We start from the raw sequence: 24,442 nt of genomic DNA on the forward strand, positions 1-24,442 counted from the left end.
GAGAGTATTCTGTTTTGTAATATGAGAAGCCCCTTGACGGAACTAATACTGAAATACACTTTCATCAATTGGTAAGTTGACTTGACGTCCTCCACTTGCAGCTCGCGTAACAAATTTTGCTGAATGATTTTATCATCTCGACGTAATAATGGTTCAAATGGCTCTGAGCACTATGCGACTTAACTTCTGAGGTCATCAGTCGCCTAGAACTTAGAACTAATTAAACCTAACTAACCTAAGGACATCACACACATCCATGCCCGAGGCAGGATTCGAACCTGCGACCGTAGCGGTCGCTCGGTTCCAGACTAGCGCCCAGAACCGAACGGCCACTCCGGCCGGCTCGACGTAATACCTATGGCTCAAAGTGTTTCCTTTTTCCGCTGCTTTTATTCCAATTACACGCACAATGCAACTGTGGTACTACTAACCCCTGTGCACAATAAGTTGTTACCCGCTATCTTGAAATTTGACGAAAAATATGACGACAGTGTAATACCTCTGTTCCGCGCCACATCAAAGACCTTTGTCAAAGAAATATGATGGTGTAATACCGGCCTTGACAATACCAAAGTTTGTGAAGGTCATAGCCGCAGCGTCCCTGGGAACAGCATGCTGTGGTGCTTAAACTATGTTGAAAGGTCCCCTTTGTCGGTCGGAGAAAAGATTCACCAACCCCGCTCTGTGACAGTTTCCAGTTAACGTAGTTCCCTAGGGCTTTCACAACCTCACAGTTACGACGACTTTCTTCGCACTAAAGAACCAGTTTTTGAGTTCCGTCAACAGCCAGTAATCCCTGTATACCCAGAATTCCAGCGTGGCCCCCACATCCCCCCGGCTCGGCGCAGTACTCACCTTGGACAGCTTCTCGCCCTCGTGGTGCGGCAGCAACGTGCGCAGCGACTGGAAGCCGGCGTTGATGCTCTGCATGCGGCGGCGCTCGTTCGAGTTGGCGATCTCGCGCCGAATGCGCTTCTCCTGCTCCATGTGGCTGGTACAGGGGGACGACGCCCGCTCGCTCAGCCTGCAAACAGCCGCCACCTCAGCGCCCGGCTCCACTCCGGGATTCTACTCGGCGCCTGATGCACCTCCGTGCTCAGAGCGCCGCACCACTGCCTCTGTAAACAGTGGGGCTACTAACTTAACCAACTCATTACCGTTTCACTAACTAAACCTACTCATTCATTTCGTCGGCAAAAACGTAATGATCCGCGAGATAAATTGTGGCGACATTTCCCGACACGATGCGTAAAACCACGCGTTTAACATATTCCCCAGCCACGCCCGTATCCTCCTGCGGCCAAGGCAGCTGTCTCCGGCCTGGAGATAATGCGCCAGTCCTCCCGTAATCCTCCCAAATGGATTGTGGAGGCGGCCTCAAGAGAGAGAATTTTCTCAAAGTATCGGGTGTTTCACAGTACCAGTTTCGGAATGAAATTTTTGAAACTACCTGACACAGCATTTTACAGTCTAGTGTCATCAGCACCAGCGGAAAATTACCTACTTGCAGCTACCGAATTTGAATGGGCAAAGGATCTGAACGCTGAAAAAACTTTCGCGGACCTCTTGAGAGAAATCTTTCGGCTGTAATCCTGGGTGTTGGAAGTCGTCGGCTCTCTGCTTAGCTGGTGCTGATTCGAGAGTAGTGAGGTGTTGATTTCTGGTTCAGACATTCAGTGATGTACCTTGATCCACGAAGCATTTCCACCAATACGGTAAACAGAATTAGTAAGTGCTTATTCTTTAGAATTCCCATTCCGGACTGTCTATGTGAGTGTTGGATCTCACTGAGTGCGCACATGTTAAATTGGCACAGGCCATAAATTCCATTCGCTTCTGTCGAAATCTGAGAGTGATACATCGTGCCCTACTGACGCTTGTATTCGTGTTTTGGTGGTTGTGTGGAGTATCGGCGGAAGATGCTACGAGTCAGCTGGAGGCGGTGTGTTAACTGCCTGCGGTGTGCATTTTCCATTCCAAAGGTCTAATCTCGGAATCCTTATGAAAGTAGTTAAGTAACTACAGTACATTCAATTACAAATTCTGGAGTTGCGGGAACTCAACTCTTGTCTCGTGGACCGAAACGAAGTTGGCGACCATATTACACTGATTTTAAGAATTCAGCAAATGGGATACACCCATTTCATTGAGGTCACGTGGCATACTGTGGAATCCCTCTGAGCAGATGTCGCCCTCGTTGCTGCCTGTGGAAAATTATCAAACGCACGTTATGAAATGCGTGGGAATTTCATGTGAACTACAGACTGCCGTCTGGCGGTGTCTGCGACGCAATGCAATACAGAGACTACCAGACAGCGAGACGTACCCACAATCTAACTGTGTTTGGCTCAAGGCCACTGGAAAAGGGACGGTTATTCAAACCAATGAGAAGTTAGCATCCTATGGCATAAAACCTTAGCCCCGATGGAAATTCTAACACGCCTGCACCTCGACTTCGAGAGCAGAATGATGGGTCCCACTTCGGAAGATGCGAACAACAGCTCGTCACGGGCGAGGTCCGAAGCTCGGTTATAGGTACAGGACTTTGCAGGCTTCTTAAAGGCAACCGAAGCTCGGCAACAAACTGCGCTTGTGCTATTTAAATAAATAATTTCGACCACAGTCTTCAACAAATATGAATTTTTATTCGGGTGTACCACACAATCATAATGTATGTAAATATAACGCAACTTGCTCTGATCAAATGCATTATCAACACACGCTATAGGAACTGTCAGGGTACCATATTTTATGTTGCGAGACAGTGTCAATAGAAGCTTCATTGATTGGCAACAGGTGTTTTCGCCGATAAAACGCTACGCTTCAAGACAAAATTGTCGCCGTAACACTTCGTTGATAAAAACCATGCTGCTAGTGAAGAAAATGGTCAAATCCTGTTCTCGCGTTGAATTACCGGGCTGTGACATGCACTGCAGTTAATTTCCTTCTTAGGAAATGTTGGCGTTTCTCGTTTCCTACTGTACCAATTCAAGCTAAGTGGTACTTCTGGCGCCAATACGAAACAATTTTGGTTGTACCAGCGACGAATCCCATGCTATTTACTGTAAGAGGGTGTGCTGAAAAGTTAATACCTCCGAATTTATGTGAAAACTCTTCTTAATTAGAAGTGTTCGTCCAATTCTGGAGCACAGTGCTTCAGTACGACAATGCTAGACCACAGACGAGCACTGCGGGAACTGCAACAATCCGACGCCTTGGGCTCACTGTCACCGAGCATTAGGGCCGTTGCTAAGGGGTTTTGCCGCACTAGACGAGAACTGAAAAATGACACCCCCCCTCCTTTTACATCATTGGTTTCCTCGATGGTCCCTTCCCCACTCATCACCACCAACATGCAACGGATCAATAATGAGAATCTCGTTTTATAACAGTAATCATCAAAGAGTGACCGGAAGTCCTCATTGTCTCGGGACTGTCCTCAGTTTTCATGCCTTTTCCTCAGCCCCTTTAAAATTAACTGAGAACAACAAATGTCCTGATTTCTTATTGTTGTCCTCAATTTCTGGAATTTCCCGAAACAACAAATAGATATCCTGTTTTTTTTCTCATTTGCTGAATCTTTTCGCTGTTTGATTTGAAATAAACCTTTTCCGCACCAGACGGCCGCCTAGTCTCACCTAATGGTGGAAGTGGCCCTGCCGTCGACTTTCATCTGTTTCCAAAATTTACAGAAATCCTTTGACGGCTGAACTCTAGATAGCGATAAAGCGGTGCAAGCAGAGGCGAGGTTGTGGCTCCGTCAACAAAGTCAAACATTCTGCAGTGACTGTGTCAATAAATTGGTCTGTCGCTGGGAGACAGGTGTTCGTCGTCAGGGTGATTATGTTGAGAAATAAATATGGAGATATGAAGAATAAAGATGTGGAATGTTAGTATAGTTTTATCAAGAGAGCTTTAAAGAGTTTTCACATAAAGAAATCGTTGGCATTTTTCAGCACGCCCTCGTAATAGTTATGTTGTCTCTTTAAGACAAGCGGCCAATCAGTCTGTGATGTGCGGAAATGTGCTTGTCGCTAGGGCCTCCCGTCCGGTCGACTGGCCGCTCGGTGCAAGTGTGCTCAGGTGACGGCACTATGGCGAACTGCGTGTCGCTAAGGATGAAATAATGATGAAGAGAGCGTAACATCCAGTACCCGATCGGAGAAAATCGGCGACCCGGCAGGGAATTGAAGCCGTGCCTCTCGCACGGCATTCTGCCGCGCTGACCACTCGGCTATGGAGGCGAACTGTCCAAACGGCATTATGGAGTTCTTTGGGACACTATTTCACGTGGCCCGACACACTTTACTGTTGGATGAATAAGTCCACAAATGCCAAATATTCTCCCTGAAGTAAGATACCTTTCGCCTCGAGAACGAAACAACGACACGCCTACAAATAGTCATCTGAGCAGAAGAGCAGGGTCAGTGCCGCTCGTGTGTTCAAGCCGCCACACCCCGCGTCAGGCACGGCCCATCATTCCCAGGGCGGCAGCGTCCGGCACGGGGGCGGGCTGGGAGCTTTCTCTGGGGAAAGCGGAGACGCGGCGGCGGGCTGGCGTTACGTAAAACGGCGCGGCGCGGCCGTGCGGTGAGTCAGGCGCGCGCGGGCGCCGTATTTATAGCCAGCGCTTGGCCGCGCCGCCGGCCACAAGGCCGTCTGGCCGCCATGTTGCGGCTGCCGCTTATCTCGGCCCCGCGCGTCCCACGCGTACGAGCTACTCCTACCCGCGCCTTCACTCGCGCCGTGGGCAACGGACGGTTCCGGCAAACCTCACACTTGTCTCCATACTCAAGTTTGATCTAGGAATCTAAATCATGTATGAAGCAGTCCAAATGGCAAAATGATGCCAATAACTAAATCTCCGATGAATCTCACCGTCGAATCGCCACACGATTTTTCCGCCGCAGCTTTTATCATCTGCAACGATCGAAATAATGTTCGCACCATTGTTATCAGTACGAGAATGTGCAGGAGCTTTATTCCTCGAAGATAAAGTCCACACGTATCTGGTGAACAACTGGCCTGGATGTCATTTACCAACAAAGATTAATGTTTCTCAGATGTCTTTGTCTTACCTTAGTGACTTATTATCTGTGAACCACAAAGGGAACGTTTCGTTGCGAAGCATTTACCAGTCAAACTTTTGGGTGAAGCAGATTATAACCTGTAGCAAACTGTCATCAAAATAAAATGACCCTGAACATTAAAGTACGAGAAGAAAAAGCTTTAATTAGTATGCAGGAGAGCTTCTCTTCGGCGAAAACGTTGGAATCTGTACCCACTGATGTCTACGTATCGCTATCGCCTGTACACGATTTCTCAAACTATTCACGAACAGTTGTAAACACTTCTCGTGGCAGTTTTATTTTGGGTACCTTGTATTGTCCGCGCAAAGTTGACACTCGGCGCGGTGGTTGATGGGAGCAACTGCAGAGGCATTTCCCATTTACAGCCGCTCCCATTGACCAGCACGCCGAGTGTCAACTTATGTTTGCGTGATTCATACGCATTTACTGCGAGCTTATATGCAGTTACACGAACTCTAACATAAAAACACAAATTACTCTTCATTTTTGTCCTCCATGTCATCACAAATTCTTTCTCTAATAGTTCAAAATATGATAAGTTACGATAAAGGTCGCGACCGATGTCTAGAAACTTAAAAGGACACTTTCCTGCCTAAGTCAACATTTTGTTCGGTACGACGCCTTTAGGGAACAATCTGTAACCAGGTTCCTATTGCCCTCTACGTCGTCTGATTCAGTTTGCCACCAATGTGTTTTTTTTTTTGTTATTGGTGGGTGGGCCAGTGACAAAACATCGCAGCGGCAACAAATCCAATCACACAAAACAATGTGTGATTAGTAGAGGGGAGCCTGATGGCAGTACGCTACCGCAATTCGCCGTGCCAATTTAAATACCGATATTGAAACGCAAGTGATGTTAAAAAGTGTGTCAATTAAATTTGAGAGACAGTAACAGACTTCATCTAGTTCCATTTAAAATGTCCACATTTCAAGCGAAATATTGTCGCCTACTTAATCTGTTAAGTTTTCGCAGAATGTTATGACCAGTAGTTATAAAGCGCATCACCGTAACGACGTAGAAGAAAAATCACCTCCACTGAAATTCTACGCACGGAAATTTTTAGTCTGTTCTCAATGCTGTGTGTGTGTGTGTGTGTGTGTGTGTGTGCGTGTGTGCGTGTGCGCTCGCGCACGCCCCTATGGTATTTTCGGATCACAGCTGTTAACCACCTTGGTCAGGAATTCACCGAAGGGCCGAATGTTAGGCTGGGACGTGCTTGGGGCAAGCACTAGTGCGCATACCGATATTTCTCCCCTTCTGCGCTTTCCTGTCAAGCACTCGGACAGAGGTGTGCCTGGATTCTCGAGCCGTGGCGCAGGTGCTTCCGCGCACCTGCCGCGGCAAACGCCCTACCGGGCCCGCGACGCGACGCCGCAGCCACGAGGCGCTGCCTCGAGGCCGCAACGACGCGTCCTCGACACACATTCGGCCGTCTCCGCCTTCCCTACGGTCTGTCAGACACTCGAATATTTCAACTATCGCCGTCTTAATACGTGCCCGCGGTAAGTAAGGCACCGTTCAGGCCTCACATTTTAAGGGCAGGTCTTCACTACGAGAAGTTAACTTACTTCCACGAAACCAGCTTTCAGATGTCGCCGCAATCGTGAACTGAAAAGGCGAGAGATCAATTTGTAAACCTTAGTCTCCACCTATCAAAGTTGGTACTAGAAACAACATTCCGCTGTTTTCTCCCTCGCTCTGAAATGCTGTCTTAGGCCATGCGAACGACAGCTACCAGAAACTACCACGCAGCCCCATGATGGTGATAGTGAGCTCGTATTTTAGTTGACGAGATTATGCTTATTGACAAATTATTTGGACCCACCGATGATACGCACGGTGTCCCAGCAGGAATGGCCAATATTCAGTAATACGCTAGGACGATCATCATCATCATAAGAAGAAGAATACGGAGAAGTAGTAGTGGTCTCGTAAACCTGGACTCTGAAACGCATACCTCAAGAACTATGAACACTTGTTCGTCGTCGCTACAATGAATCATCTCTTCTAATGCAGAAGTGTTCGTGGCTCGTAAAAGAGTGCATTTTAGACCTCACGTATACGTGACTATGCTTCGAATGATCGATCCCGTCATATCCCTGAAAACTGACTATTCATCCTGGGACACCGCGTATAAAGCAGTTCCTTAATATATTACTTGGTTGGTCCTAATGGTACCAACTTTTAACTGTAAAATGATCACGCAACAGTAATTCTGCTTCAACACCAGTGGCTTTCTTTGAGCCAAGTGCTGTTTGAGGAGGCAGTCTGTCATCCTCCTGAGTAGTAGCTGTGCACTTTTACCAATGTCTTATTGCTATATGTACTTAGTATTGGAACACCAAAATAAACTTTCTGTACTGACAGGGTTGTTGATGGGTACTGCAGCAACAGTGCATTCCATGCTGCGCACATCCAATGAAAATTTTTGTGCCTTTCACTATTCTGACACTATTCGATGGAGTAATGATCACGACTTTGGATAAAAACATACAAGTCTTGTATTTACATAGATACCGGTTCTCTCAAACGAAATCGCTGCATCAGTTCCTCAGAAACACACAGTAACCGTCAAAGTGACAGTTTATTGACAAATTCACCCTATGTTTACCGTCTTCTCACTTACAGGATCTTTTTATCCACTTGTGAGGTGGCTGCGGGCAGAGCGACGGGGCACGGTTTTAAACTCAGACTGTGGCACTAGGTTGAGGCTCTTTAGAAGGTGCCTTTTCATTTCATTATAGTCAGGTGGTGCATATTTCTAATGTCACGTACGATATGTGCTAGTTCAACTCTGTGGTACAGTTGTCCACTACAGTGTACAGCTGTTGATGTCCCTTCTTTGGCGTTTTTTATCAGTTCTGACGCTGCAAATGTACGCAAAAGTAGACCTATAAGAAACATTCACGTGTGCCCACAACCAATTGTATACAAACATATCCAACTATACGCATTACCAATCACAGCGAATCTAGCAAAATAAAGATGGATACTGCATTATTTACTAAATATTTGCCTATGTTTCTTTGGCCGGGATTTCGACTTCTTTTTCAGATCGACATGCAATACCCGTTGTCTCATCAACGATTCTCTCTTCAATCGGACAAGTGGCCAAATGACTGGTACTTGAAGCGAGATCACTTGAACGACGAAGAGCTGCTACCGGGAAACAAACTGCCATACGACAAAATGTGGGGTAACGTTGCGATTTTCCTGCCTTCCTCCGAATTTTAAAAAGATTTATCCAACCGGCTATAGAGGCCTACCATTTTCGAGGGGATTCTGATCCACTGTGCAACGGCATTTACAGACAGATCTGAAAAACCATAAGCAACAAAAGATATTAGAACTGATTTGGGATCGAAGTCCGGACCTTCAGATTTGCAGTCTTACACTGACCAGCGTGCCATGCATCAGTTCGTTTCCCACTTCGTCTTCGTAACAAATATAGGTGAAAACCTCGAATTTCGTGAAGCTCATATTTAACTTGGCACATGACATCTACGTCGGTAGCGAAAGCCCATTATGCACGTAGCCTGCATAATCGTCGGAAGTTAAGCTGCACGACCACAAAGTATTTAACCAATTGAGCATACATCACCGTCAGCAGTATAGGATGCTGATATGTACACTCACACACAGCAATCTATACGTACGTAGTCATTACCTCGCCTTTACCAAAAGCAGGCCGACGATTAGTATAGGACTATCTACGAGTAACTACGTTTGTTGAGGGACGCCATCAGAGAATGGCACACAGTTCGATGACAGCTACGAGAATGACCCCGTGCCCCCCGAATGTCAGCGTCTTCGTAAGGGAAGTATGGGTGCACGGCGAAACTGAAGAAACCCAAATGGCACATGCCGACGTAGGACTGCACTAATAACTGTAAAACTGGGAGAGCACTGGTTTGGGTAATTATTTTCCGTTGCAGTATGAAAGTTTCACGAAAATGAACACTCCTCTATGCCTAACATCAATACGTCCAAGAACGACGGCGAGTCTTCGAGATATAAAAATTGATATGTATTCTGGGTGGCTACTGAAATTGGAAGAAAAAAATTCCCTTCGAGTTCCATGTGTGGTGAGGAAGATGTTACAAGAAGCTCATGCAAAATTAATGGTGAGCGAGTCGTGGTGGTGGTTTGAGCGTCTAAACAGTGATGACTTCTTTCCTCTCGGCTGTCGTACAGCCAACGTTTTTAACCGCCGACGATTAATTTTCAAATGATTAAAACTTTTAAATATTAAATTCTTTCAAAATTTGCAATTTCTAAAGCTAAATTAAATTCCAATTTGAGGTTAAAAACACGGGATTCCTTGACATCTGATTTTTCCATGTGAAATTTAAGTCCCCGATAATACCGGGTTTTCCAGAAAGCCAACCTGGTATTATTTTCTATTTTTAACGACGAAATTTCTAATGAATAAATTTGGGGACTAGTATTGGATACAAAACTTCAAACCCAATAATTTGGAATTTAGCTCCCGGATTCGCACACGGTAGGTCCCATTGCAAATGCTTACGCCGCAATGACAGCCATATCTGACAGACTGTCTCTGAAAGCACAGCGGAACAACACGCCTTACGATCAAATCCCACTAACATTTTGCTGCACCCACTGGAATGGACGGCAAGCGTGGTGCCGCTGTACCCCGCCGCCGGTCGGACAGACCAAGTCCGCTTACAACGCACGCGCGCCACCAACAAACGCCCCGACCTGGGACAAGCGGTACCAGCCGCCTGGCTTCACAGTGGAATGCAGCCCGAGCATACCGCTGTCGTCTCCGATGGCAGTGACCTTGACTACAGGGTCCCCGTATCGCTGCTTGAAATTATCGTAACTGCTCCAGTTAGTCTCAAGCTCCGTTTAGACATAGTAGGCTGTTCGCGAGTATATAAAATCATCAGATCCCACTTTTCTACACAACACAGACCCAATGTTTTATAACGTACGAAAACAACGGAGAAATTAAAACTGTCGCCCTTACAGTTCTCCATGAAGAGGCAAGAAGTAACCCCGCAGGTCGTCTTTATAGTTCCAATACCGGCGTTAAACAGCACGTCCTACATTTGGAAACTCAATGAATTGGACAAGGCAAGTCGATACTGTGGTAGAGAGCTGCGTATGTACCTCATAGAACCAATATTACTAGCAGGTGCACAATTTTAATTTCGGCTACATGTAGTATTCTTGAACCACGAATGGAGAACAGCTGCTAACGGACACCAACTGCCGTGGTTTCTTAATACAGGGCTGCCGAATGGGTCAAAATCTCAGCAGCACCGAGCAAAAAATATTGGCTTCATTCTAGGATTCAGCTTATTTACATCTTAATGTACTTCACATTTAATTATGTCTGTCAAAGTATTACCACAAGAGCTAACCATCAACAAAACGGTTCGAAACTGGAAACATGACTTAGGCACCATCAGTACAATTACCTATCCAACACAAATTGCCACAGGACCGATCATGAAGAGGTTCAACTAAAACAACACAGCTGACATGTAGCTTTTAATTCCGCAGTGCGTGTGACAATAACGAATCGTTCGTGCAATGATGAAAGAAACAATTTCAAAATCTGAATGTTCAGATAGTACATAATCCAAATCACGATGGGGTTTCTAACTAATGCGCCTTTCGACTATCAGGCGAAGAGACATTACTACCGTTCCGTTGAGACTTATTTAGTAAGAATGGCTTTATACATAAAGCAGCATACTACACGACCAAATTGCGGCGCATTTTCTTTGTGGCACAAATAACACGCAAAATGAAGCTCCGCTACCCTGCCATAAATATAAGCAGATCCGATACCACGAGAAACGTACAGCATGTAAACGTAAAAATGAAGCAGCCGATAGATTGCGCTAATAACATGCAGACAATGTGCGACCCCTAACACAAGCATAATTTGTTTAAAGGGCAGGACGGCAGGCAGCTGCGACATTGCATGTGTTACACAAATCAGTATTCGGCTGGGCAATTCCCTTGCCAGCCTTATTTTCCAAACCACAGGTATTTAGGAACCTCAGAGTTAGCTTCTAACAGAATTCAACGATCACCTTCATGAAAATACCGTAAGTGCCTAATGAGCCTCTACACACACACGTCAAAAGCTAGGCATTCATTGACAGTGGGCACAGAGGTAACATTTATAAATAATTCAATAAAGCCGTATTCTCATGCATCTCTACGGACTGCAAAACAAAATTTAAAATTTATGCAACACAATCATCTGTGTATGAGTTGTGTATCTCCGGTTTGTGATTACGGGTGTCAGTACATTTCTTAACTTAGGTTTCAACGAGATTCACTAATATTAAAAATAGCATATATAGATAAATTAATATTAAAAATGGCAATTAACTATCGAGTCGCCATGGCACTGTATATTTAAATCGGACGTAAAAAATTAAAAACTGGAAATTTTCAGAAAATTATCTGGGTAAAAGACCACTATAAAGACAAAAGCTTTCGTTAGACAAAAAAATGTTCAGTTTGTCTGCAGATTTGAAGGCACAATTCATATTACGCCGAGCTGTAGTCAATACTACAAAAACCCACGTGGGTCTGTCCGCAACACGCAGGTGTAAAACAAAGTCTCATGACTGCCTCATGTGCGGGAAATCATAATCAGCTACACACAAAAATGACGTAGTTATCTTACATTAATAATACTCTATTATCATCTGACTACTGCAACATGGCGAGTTAAAATCAGCTGTGATGATTACCGGTACGCATGGCACAACACGTTCCTCCGTAATAGTCAAACGGGAAGCGGCTTTATATTAAATCCCTGCACTAGATCAGTAAATTCAGTGATTCGCTCGACAAACACGTTACACACATCCCCGATAATGTAATATTCAAACACATACACCAAGTTTCGACATCTTCAACTTCAAAGAGACATACCGCCCACTCCCGCTATGGCGCGTCATATGGCGGGCGGTTTTGCTTACCTGCACAAACTGCCAATAACTTCCTTGTCTTGGTGTCGCAGTCCTTCTAAACAACGTTGCTCTTCACTCCGGTTAAATACTGACATATCTCGTATATCGACACTATTGTTGCCTATCAATTGTCTGTGGCAATAAACGGAAAAAAGTTACACCTCTTGATCACAAATTCCTACGCCAAACCACACACGCAACGCCTCACGTTTTGTAATGGCGATCTTTGGCGGGAAACAGCTGAAGAGTTCACGTTCGTCACCGAATATTCATCCGCATCATACTTTGAAAGTGACAACACGTTCTCGAATACTGAATGAATTTCTTGCTTTAGTATGAACAAATATAGACTTTGCTTCAACAAATAACATATATAAAGTCTCAACACGTTACAACTTCCATAAAAACATGGGAAACATACGGCACTACATTCCTCCGCCATCGGCATCGAGCGCGTGTGACGACGGTGTTGCCGGGCTGGGCGGGAAGCAGGCGATAAACATCTGCCAGCTGTACCGGTCTGCTCTGCTAGACTGGGAATACAATGATGGTCGGGAAACAGTATTTTGAAGTAATAAAACGAGATTTATTCGTGCAAACAGACAATTTATTATTTAAAATAACTGCCGAAAAATACGATGACTCACCTAACACCAAAAGAGACACATTATAATGGATACAATTATATATATATTTGATTTTAATAGTCGAATTAAACAAATGGAATTGGTCTCAATCCCTGTTTTCATTTACGCGATAAATAATCCAATGAAATCGATAGCACATATAACGAGCATCTACTAACCTAAGTATGAACTGAACGCTCCTGCCATCTAGCGGTTATCGTAGAATGTCATCGTTGTGGATATGTCCTGCTCCCCGTGCGTTCATTTCGCATTATTTTGAGTGTCCGTGTCCAATGAAAACAACCCGCACAATAAATCGTATATACTTTGGGAAAAAAGTTAGCCTTCGGGTGTTTTTTCAGTATCTTCTAGAAAAAAAAAGAATTCACAATACTGTTAACTGTATATCTGCCAGATCTGTTCCTTAAATCAACATACACCAATCATAGTTTATGCAATCAGGTGGTATACCTGCATCAGTACAGTTTCATTAGTTGTCTGTCGAAACGCTGTTGTGATTCAATACCTGGTCAGTAGACATTGGAACTTTTAGTACACAAATAATTGGATAACCAACCTTTTTTGGCAATAAATATTTAAAATGCAAGATGCAAAGGTACATACCAAAGTTTTAATTTCAGTCAGTGTAACATGCAACCAATATGTTTTCTTGAGCCCAATAACAGCTGAAAAATCCGAAAAAATGCATCATGGAATGCAAAGAGCTGCAAACATTTTGAGGCAATGTCTGTAAGACACACAGGAAAATACAACAAAATATACACAAAAACTGTGGAAGGTAGGACTGCAAGAGACAGCAGGAATAGGAAATGCTTGTATTATCCACATTATCTGCATAAACAAATTTTTGTTAGCAGGAAATATGAATGTAATATAAAAGACGCATAATTACCAAATGTCTTTTGCAGACATGCAATATTAACTGAATGGTGAGGGAAAAAGTAAGATGATAATACACTCACCCACTATGACAATGCTTAGTTTAGTTGCATCAAAAGTACTGCATGTCTTACTTTTGGCAACAATAAGTAGTACCTGTAATTAAGAAACTTAAGTTTCATCAATTTGTCTGCAACATATATTAATCACTGTTAATAATTTCATGTCCGAGTTACTGGCGACTTAGTGTTCCTAAATCAAACAGTTCTTTCTCTCTCCAGTTTTTGTTACTATTATGGGTGTTCACTGACAAGATGGTGCCATTTTAGCAAAACATTTTTAAACTGTAAACTTGGTACTTATTTAATATCCTTTCTTTCTTTGCAAGTATTCCAGTATTCATTGTGACCTATATTCTAGCCTATTTATTTATCCAGCTATTGTTCCACATAAAAACGAATCCTGATTGCTTTCAGTTTCAAACGTAATTTGCCATTTATAGCATTACCCTTGATAAGTGCAGGGTTATAAATACAAAATCAAAGTAATGCAGGAGTAATCCTAATGAATAAGAAAATACAAATGTAGATAAGCTACTATGAATGGCACAGTGAACAGTCTGTCATAGACAAGACAGAGATGAATGGAATAAAGAAATCTAAAGTATGCAATTGACAGACTGCAAAATGGCTATGCAGAAATGGCTAGAGGACAAATACAAAGCTCTAGAAGCCTGTGTAACTACAGGAAAGATATAGACTGCTTACAGAAAAATTAAACGGGCCTTTGGTGAAAAGAAAAGCAGCTAAATGAATATCAAGAGCTCAGACACTAAAATCAGTCCTAGCCACAGTAGAAAAAGTTGAAAGATGGAAGGAGTATTCAGAGGGTCTGTACAAGGGAGATGAACTTGAAGGCAATATTATAGAAAGGGCAGAGGATGTAGATGAGATGGGAGATATGATGCAGCAATAAGAATTTTCAGAAAGACCTAAGTCAAAATAAGACCCATGGATAGATGACAATCCCTCAGAACTACTGCTATCTCTGGGGGAGCCAGCCATGTTCCAACTGGTGTGCAAGACATATGAGACAGGCGAAATACCCTTATTCTTCAAGAAGAATGTAGTATTTCCAGTTCCAAAGAAAGCATGTGCTAGAAGTGTATTATCAAACTATCAGTTTAATACGTCAAGGCTGCAAAATACTAATGTGACTTCTTTACAGAAGAAGGGAAAGACTGGTAAAATCTGACCTCGGGGAAGATCAGTTTGGATTCCGGAGAAATGTAAGAACATAGGAGGCAATAATGACTCTACGACTTATCTTAGACGATAGGTTTAGAGTTTAGGAAAGGCAAACCTATGTTTATAGCTTTTGTGGGATTGGAAAAAGCTTTTGACAGTGTCTATTGCAATACACTCTTTGAAATTCTGACGGTAAAATGAGTAAAATACAGGGAGGAAAAGGCTATCTACAACTTGTACAGAACACAGGCAGCAGTTAATAAAGAGTCCAGGGGCATAAAAGGGGCCAGTGATTGAGAGGGAGTGAGACTGGGTTGTAGCCTATCCCTGGTGTTATTCAATCTGTACAATGAGCAAGCAATGAAGGAAACCAAAGAAATATTTGGAGCAAGAATTAAAGTTCAGGGAGAAGAAATAAAAATTTTGAGGTTTGCCAATGACACCGTAACTCTGTCAGAGACAAAAAGGGTCTTGGAAGGGAAAGTAAACAGAATGGACACTGTCTTGAAAAGAGGATATAAGGAAAGAGCAAAACAAGAATGATGGAATGTCGTTAAATTATATCAGATGACACTGAGGAATTATTAGGAACTGAGACACTTAAAATAGTACATGAATTTTGCTATTTGGGCTGCAAAATAACTGATGATTGCCAAAGTAGAGAGATCATTAAAATGTGGACTGGGATTGGCAAGGGAAGTATTTCTGAGGAAGATAAATTTGTGAACATAAAATAAAAATGTAAATGTTAGGAAGTCTTTTCTGAAGGTATTTGTCTTGAGTGTTGCCTTGTGTGGAAGTGAGATGTGGACAATAAACAGTTCACACAAGGCATGTATAGAAGCTTTTGAAACATGGTATTACAAAAGCATGCTGAAGATTAGGTACTGAATAGAATTGGGGAGAAAAGAAATATGTGGCACATCTTTAGTAAGAGATATGTGTGTGTGTGTGTGGGGGGGGGGGATTCAGAGATGTAGAAGCTCGCACAGGATAGAGTTGCACGGAGATCTGCATCAAAGCAGTCTTCAGATTGAAGACGACAACAACTGTGAATCCTCTTAATTCATCTGCGCCCTGTTCCACATGTCTACTAAGAGGACTTGTAATTTTGACCGTGACCTAAAATATGCTATGTACTTGTGCGTAAAGATTAAAATATGCGATCAAGACAGCACAATGTACGCAATATTAATCTATTATCTTACTACAGTTAGGACTACATTATTAATTTCCTTCTATTCTCTAAAATACAATAAAAATATGAGTCTTTTTAAGGCCACATATAGTCACTAGCTGTTAAGTTCCAGTCTTGAAATTAAGTAATTTGTAATAAATACATAAAACAATGTTTTAAAATATTCAGTAAATAAAAGATTTAACAGTCCTCTTTTACTACACAAGTTACGTAATTTAAAGTACTACCTCCACATTCAGTTTATAGTTTCCTATCAACATGTAAGATGATATATTTATAGGCACAAGCATTGATGTACTTACAGATAATGGTGATCAGCATACAGCTTCAGTAGCAAAGAGAATACTGAAACTTGTCAAATTATCAGGAGGTCCTCCTTCAATAATTACTGAGGAATTAAGGGTAGCAAAATATAATCATTACACAGTAACACAAGAATTAGTAAAATATAATAATGGAGGAATTCCAGGTTATGTTTGGGGAGGGGGTATGAGAAGGAATGCAGAAATAAAATGTTAAAGTAGTAACCATCCGTGAAGGAAAGCAACTGGATGAATGAAACCAAGAGATTGACAAATAAATTGTATCCAGATGACATCCCCACACCCCATTACTGTCACTTCAAATACTGTTGATGGAATAACCACAGAGTGTAATCTTTTTATGTCTACTTATTTATGTAGTAATGACAGACACAAGTACTCACAACAAACATCGCCTGCCACAGAGGTTCTATTCATTTATTGTGTTCTGTAGACCCCGAGTAATGATTTGAAACAAATCAAACTTTACATTGTCAGTGAACTACACCTCTATAGCTTAATACTATTTGCACTTACACTAGATAAATGTAACCTAATAATTAAGGAAGCCACTGCTTCCTTATTTATATTAAATACCAGGTCTTTATTTATTAGTAGCTTAATATTTATTTAATTACATTTGTATTTATCAAAGAAAATAGTTATGTACATATGTAACAACAAACCTATTTATAGTATACTACTACCTGTGATTCACCTTTATAATAAACAGTGCTACTAATCATAATGCTAACAGAAATTTTCTATTAGTGCATCTGGGCTATGGTAATTTCTAGAAATAAAACTAATATGGCATGATTTTCTTTTTCTTTTGAATTCACAGACCTTAGCTTTCACATGTGACTTCTTATCCCTGCATGCAGAGGCAGCACAGAGGATTTCTATATTATATTTTTGCAATGTAAGTTGTGGTGACAGACTGATCTATCTAAGCTCCATGTTACATTGAACAGTAACAGTGATTGAGAGTTGGCAAAGTCAGCAAATGTGAAGAACAAGTGAAATTTTTGTTGCAGCTTGTATTTTTCACCTATTAGATTTTGTTGGGTACTTTAATGTTGGTCTGATGTCATAAGGATATTTTACACTTAATGGATCACAAACATGTGAAACTTTCACAGTCTGTCTCATAATGTTAAATGGTTTTTGTCACATTTCTGTCTTACAACACTGTATATGGTGAGAATAAGTGCTCATTTAATCTTTGACCATTTTGATTAGATATCTTCTATTACTGCTGATGGCTGGTGGTGTGTGTTCCTCCTGGAACAGAACAGTTGTAACAGTTATTGTATGCTACTTCTCAGAACAGTTTACCGTATTCTGATGATATTTTCAGTGATGTTTATAATTCTTACACACTCTTCCAATAAACAATTCATTTCAGGTACTGTTTTCTGTCAGAAGGGTGAAATCTGACAATTCACAAATTACTGAGTGTCTATGCTGACTTTCTGTGGCCCATTCAGTTCAGACTGGATTAGACGTACTTTTTGTTATGATATATCCATAGTGAGAAGATCCTCCAAAATGTAGAACAAGTTGGAAAAACATGAATACACAATAAATGTTTATGAAGAAAAACAAATTTGCTAATATCCTTACACAGATCCCAAGTGAAATGGTGGAATAATTTAAAAGATCTTAACCATTTTCATTTAAAAGGTAATAAATAACTTGTCACAAAACACACAAACATTCAATACAATGAGGTGCAAATGATAATTTTTAAGCTATATGTAGCCTCGCATCATCAAACAGAAATATCATTTCATAACACTTATTTACAATGATGCATTATTGCATTGAATTTGTACAGAGGTCAGATGGTAATAACACCCACATTATTTGATATTATTAGTAACATATACGCATCAGTTGTTCTACTTAGAAATTCATCAGTGGGGTAGGAGGAGTTGGGCACCAATAAATCCTTTAGGTTCCTCTTAAACTGAGCTTTATTAGTGGTTGAACTTTTTATGCCTGCTGGAATGTTACTGAAAATGTGTGTTCCTAAATAATAGACACCTTTCTGGATCAAAGTAAGTGACTCTAAATCTTTGTGAAATTATTTTTATTTCTAATACTGATTCTATGAACTGAGCTGTTGGTATGGAAAATTGGTATATTTTTAATATTAAATTCTGTTAGAAATAAATGTATTGGGAAAAGGGGGCGGGGGGGAGGGGGGGGGGGAGCATGAGGTAGCACTGGTGTTGTATTATTAGATGTCACTCGACCGAGGAGTAAACTTAATGATTGAAAGAATGACACAACAGCAATATACACTTCTTCATGGCCTAATTGTTTAAACTAGTATCACTAATATGTTTTTGCAACTGAAATGCAAGATCAGAAGTAAAGCTTGAATTTACCCTAACCCTCCCCCCCCCCCTTTCGTTATTCTCGAATAACTGAAAAAATGCAGCCTCTAGCGAAAACATATCCAAGTGCAAAATTAAACTACATTCGACTCGCAACAAAAAAGAGCCTATTGTTTTTTTTCTCTAGATCTAATGGGTTGTGTGGAGGGGAGGGAGGGAGAGAGGGAGGGAGGGGGAGGGAGAGAGAGAGAGAGAGAGAGAGAGAGAGACAAAATTGGAAATCTCGCACAACGCACATGCACTGTAGCTTAAGTAGGCCAATTTGAGGTAGTTTCCTGACTTGACAGACCACAAGTGTCTTAGATCATTCTCTTCACTGCCTCTACACTACTGCGATAGATTGTAAACAGTTATTGCTTACACCCTCTATTTACACTCTTGATTTCAAAAGAAAATCTCAAATTTCAGAAGCCCAATAAATGTTTTCATACTCGACTAAGTTAATACTTCTTGTTCTTTGACATAGCATCACGCTTGGAATATGTTGTTGGCGATCACGCGAGTCGCACAAGCAGCGGTCTTCACCCTTGTTCTCACAGAGTGGAGTGGATCACAAAATGAATCGGGAGTCATTCCCTTACTGTACCCAGCCCCGCAACATAGCAATTCAGGAGTCACTGTGCACTCTTGGCTCATCCACTGATTCAGCTCATAGCTTGCTTTCTTGACTTGTTGCCTCGCCATTGAAGGTTAGCTCTACCGGATTTTGTTCTTCATAATAATAATGCTATGTACTTACATAACAATTTTCACGTACCTGATAGTGCATGTATATATTATTTATTTTCATGTAACCTGGTCAGATTAATGTCTTTGGGACAAGTCTTACATTGGGCCAAGATTTCATATGCAATTAAAAAACTTATCATATCACAGTTACTCAAAAAAATCATAATATTTTGAGATTTCTTCTTCTTCATCATCATCATCATCATCATCATCATCATCATCATCATACAAGTACTAGGCATTTGTCTGACAGGCCCTCTTAATTGAAATTATTGATCTTCCCAACTTTTCATTGAACTTCCTAAAGATCTTCTGTCCACTGGGTAATAATTCACCATTAATTCTGGCATTCTGTTGTGACATAGTCCTTTCAGTTGCTCTGGTATTCCTTAATCTGTTCTTTTAAGCTTTTCACTCCCAGTTCTTCTCCGATGTCAACATTCATTCTCCTATTAGATAGCATGAACACAGCTACTCTTCTTAGGAATCACATCTCCAATGTTCGTATTCCTGGTGCATTCCTTTTTGTTACAGTCCATGACCCACTTCCAGATGCTACTGACATGTTATTGCATAACTTTAGCATGTTTCTTTTCTTGCTTTAGTTCTGAGGTTTCAGCAGATTGTTCCATTAATGTAATTAAAACTTTGTACTATCTTTTATATGTCCATTTCTGTCATGAATGAGATAGTATTTCCTAGGATGCTGAATGAGTTAAAACTCCTTATTTTCTAATCCCTTATTATTATTATTTTGCTGGAAAATGGTTTCTGGCCCAGAAAGCCACGAACTTCCGATTGAAGAAACAAACATTATATATCTTAGCTGCTGTGGCTGAAATATGAACAGCTGTTTGCAGTGTATTCTCAGCTCCACAGGATGTGCGGCAAATGTCAAACTACGCAAATATTTATCTAAGGCATATTTGCCTAGAAACGGCTATTCCATAAACTGATGGGAACCAGAAAACTGTTGTATTCAATGCTATACCAACTGACTCTGAAAATATGATGTATCCCAGCTGCATCAGTGTGTATCTTCTTAAAAGCAGGACAGATATGCAGGCAAGAAAAGAAAGTTGAGAGAAGGAACTGACTCACTTCGAGTAAGACAGGTCAAATTTTATTTATAAATCATAATACTGATAACTTTTCCTTCTTGAGCACATATATTGCCATACTTGTTGTAAACTACAACTGCAGATACTTTAAAAAGTTTATATTTGTAAGTGAATGGGGATTTTAACTGTTAGAAATAATGGATGATATTGGCTAATGCTACTATTACTAACAGGGAGGTATACAACAATAAATATAGAAAATGCCTAAACAGACTCATACCAGGTCAACAATGGACTGTTGAACTGGTAGGAAATATTATTGTAAATGGTAAAGGAATGTTTGCACGTGCGTACTTGGAGAAAGAAGATTACAGCATGACATTGTGCACATTTATTGCACTGGAACTTTATGATGTTCTTTACAACAGGTCACCAAGCGAAGCAGCATTTTGTCTGTTTAGCAACCGAGACATTTGAAACTTTGCCAGTAAGGACTGTTCACATGTTCATCATCTGATTAACACCCCATTTTCCATTACATAACAGAACAGGTGACAAACAACAGGTAACAGTTTACTGATACATTGTAAGAGATCTGCCTAATGCTATGCTGAATTTATGGGCAGGTTATAACAATAATTGATCACAGGTCAAGATAGCCTTTCAATAGAAAAAGACACAATAAGAAAAGGCGTTATAATATTGAAAGTATCTTTTCATATCACTCTCAAAACAGAAATAGTTTATTTTTTAAATTGAAATTATGGACAACCTGAGAAATGCCCTTGTGCATGTGATGCTTGTATGTCAAGGTTTGCCTGTGCAACCCCAGAATTCCTTTTCACAATTTGCATATCATTGTTATTGACCTAGAATATGTTCAACATTTCCTTGTACCTGTGTCAATTATTGTAGTAACTGCTCCCTTTCTCATATAGAGCATTTTTATAAGTATTATGTGGATAATTTCTCTCCCCCCCCCCCCTCCCCCCAAAAGCCCTAAACAGCTGCAAACAGGAGACTTCCGACAAACTGTGTTTGAGAACAGCCATGACCAAACAATATTGCTGTGCCATCAGGCCAAACTGTTACTTTTAAATATAGGCTCTAATTTGCTGGATTGTACTCGGTGTATTCTATGTGAATATATGCAGCCCACAATTCCTTGGAAATACAGTTTCAGCTTCAATTAAATGACACATTTATGTGGCTATAAACTCCGCATATCTGTTCAACTTGATATGTCAATAGTATGAAACATGAAACCCAAGTCCCATTTATCTTGATGGCAGTTTTACATGGGGCAGCTTCTTGAACAAAAGTTCGTTATTGCAGGAGACTATCAAGAGGCTCAATTCTTATTGTGCTGTTCCCCCTAGGTAATATGGTCTCCCTAAGGTCCACTAGGAGATGGTTTCTCTTCATCTGATTGTGAGTAACATTGGTGCTCCGATGTATCGTGTAGCAAAACACCTTGCTCCTCTGTTGAGCCCTATAGTTGGTTGATGCCGGTGGATTTTTTGATGTCGTTTAGAAGGAATGTGTTTCAATGACTATGATATTCTAGTAGTTTTGATGTGGTCCCTCTCTTAATTCGTGTTCCCCTGTCTGATTCATTTCAGTCGATTGAGGTTTGGTTTGGTGCTGAATTAATGAACCTATTTCTACTAGTGTTAACTTCCACTCACTTTTTATTAAATGGCCATTACTATGAGTAGACAGATGGAGTTGCGATGAGAAACCTGTTGTCATCTATTACTGCCAATATGTTTATGGAAGATTTCATGGAAAGTGGCTCAGAGTCGGTGGCTTTGAAACCTGCAATTTTTTTTTCTTTTTTAGATACGTAGATGATACTTTTGTCGTTTGGCCTCATACAGTGAGAATCTCAATGACTTTATAAAACACCTAAATTCTATCCACTCGAATATTTTTTCACAGCCAGGTGCAAACAGATGGCTGCTTTCCCTTCCTTGATGGGTGGGTCAGGAGGAAGGTGGATGGTAAGCTAGGACATGCTGTTTATATGAAGCCTATTCACACTGACTGGTACCTGCAGGCTGATACTCATCACCATCTGGCTCAATGTGAAGGGCTACTTCATACCTTGGTTTACAGGTCCACATCAGCTTGGATCCTAGGAGTTTATCAGCTGAGTTAACCCACCTGTAAATCATCTTTCGTCAAAATGGTTACAAAGAAGGACAGATCAGACATGTGCTATCGACCAACTGGGTGAGTGATGATAATACCAAGGTGGCACCAAAGTATATGGATTTTTGCCTTATGCAGGGAGAACTTTGAATAGGATTTGTCGTATTTTGTGGAAATACGATGTGAAGTATGTTTTTCGACCACCATCTACGATTCTGTAAAGAGTGATCTTGGTTTGCACAACACAGTTGTCTGCCATATTCCTTGCAGTTGTGGAACGTCATATATTGGTCAAACTTCAAACTATCAGGACTGTGGAGGACTGGTGCACTGAGTATGAGTGGCACATACGCTTATAACAGCCAAGCAAATCTGTCATTGCAGAGCATTGTCTTTGCAACAGTCATCTTATGAAACATAACGACAATGATGTTCTACCTACTGGGACATGGATATTAAGGAAGCTGTGGAAGTTAAATTTGCAAGTAACCTTACAAAAGGAGATGGTGGTTTTTGTTTAAATCCTGCACCTAATGCTGCTCTCTACCCCGTCAAAACACAGAGGGTCAGAGTTTATGCTGCCTCACCCATTCATGATTAATTTCACTATTGATAACTTATGTCCGTCTTCTTTAGTGTGTGATGACATTAGTATTTACAGTGTGCCTCTGTGTGTGTATGTGGTGTGTGTGAGAGGACTTGTGCTGTTATACTATTGTTGGAAAAAGAGCTAGTGCTTGAAGGCAAGAGTGAATACTGTTTTCTGTTATGTGTTACAATGCTCCACGTATCAATCTGCTATAGGTGAGTGGCTGGCTTTTCCTTATTCTATGTACTGCATGCCCTTCAGTTATTTTGCAGATACAACACCAGCTCTGCACGTTTTCTTAAAAAAAAAAAAAAAAAAAAAAAAAAAAAAAAAAAAAAAAAAAAAAAAAAAAGGATTAGACATGACAGGTGAAGCCCTCTTATCTACCCTATATGGCATAGCAATTACTCACTGCTGCAAAAACAACAGTTACAGAGGTATTAATATGGCCTCAATCTGTTAAATAGTAAACCTGGGAATTGTCACAATGCTCAAGTGAAAACAAAAAGAGCAAATGAAAGAAACTCTGATTTAACAAGTGCAACACAATATTCAGCTCCACCAACAAACTTTCAGAGGTGGTTCAGGGATACTTTCCGAGTATTGTGGTATAATGACCCACAGTCTCCGGTGGCTCAATACAGCGATACAGAGTAATAATGCAATTATGATTTATTTAATTTTGTTACTGCAATCGTCCTTATTTATTTACACACTCTCTCTGATGTGGTTGCTGCCAATGTGAGAACAGCTCAGCGTAGTGTCATCGTGCTGCTCTTCCATCACATTAAGTGAACCAATACAGGAAGTTCGTATTGGCCAACTTCACTTCAGTAAACCTATCCATAGTACTATGGTGTATCGCTGTTAACACACAACTAACTGTGCTGGAAAACAAAGCCTTAGTGGTACTGAATGCAAACTTGAGGCAACAAGTTAAAGAGGGCATTACTGTTGTCAAGAGTAGGTAGTGAATGAATAGAAACAGGACATAGCACATATAATTGACATTTGCACTGTTTTGCACTTTTTCAGTAAAATACTGTTTTGCGCTTTTTCAGTAAAATACACCTACAAAGGTAAATGGGGCATGAAATCAAATGAAATGCAATAACTCTGTAATGAGGTGCCAGTGCCCGTGGGATCCTTATAACAACATACTCAGAAAGTATCCC

At 41.1% G+C, this 24,442-nt stretch overlaps 1 protein-coding gene across 2 annotated transcripts in view; it reads right to left on the minus strand.

Moving 5' to 3' along the window:
* LOC124619299 (transcription factor AP-4) overlaps nucleotides 1-12,386 on the minus strand; it is an 86,583-nt gene extending 74,197 nt beyond the window's left edge. The window contains exons 1-2 of one of the 2 annotated variants that reach the window (XM_047145585.1): nucleotides 12,066-12,386; nucleotides 856-1,024 (exon numbers count right to left, since the gene is read on the minus strand). In XM_047145585.1, coding sequence (XP_047001541.1) covers nucleotides 856-1,024; nucleotides 12,066-12,151 — 255 coding nt within the window. In that variant the 5' untranslated portion in view covers nucleotides 12,152-12,386. Of the gene's footprint in view, nucleotides 1-855; nucleotides 1,119-12,065 lie in introns of both variants that reach the window. The other variant, XM_047145586.1, reaches the window with a different exon arrangement.
* Nucleotides 12,387-24,442: the final 12,056 nt, after the last annotated feature.

The sequence above is a fragment of the Schistocerca americana genome, chromosome 6, assembly GCF_021461395.2.
Source record: "Schistocerca americana isolate TAMUIC-IGC-003095 chromosome 6, iqSchAmer2.1, whole genome shotgun sequence".
Lineage (NCBI taxonomy): Eukaryota > Metazoa > Arthropoda > Insecta > Orthoptera > Acrididae > Schistocerca > Schistocerca americana.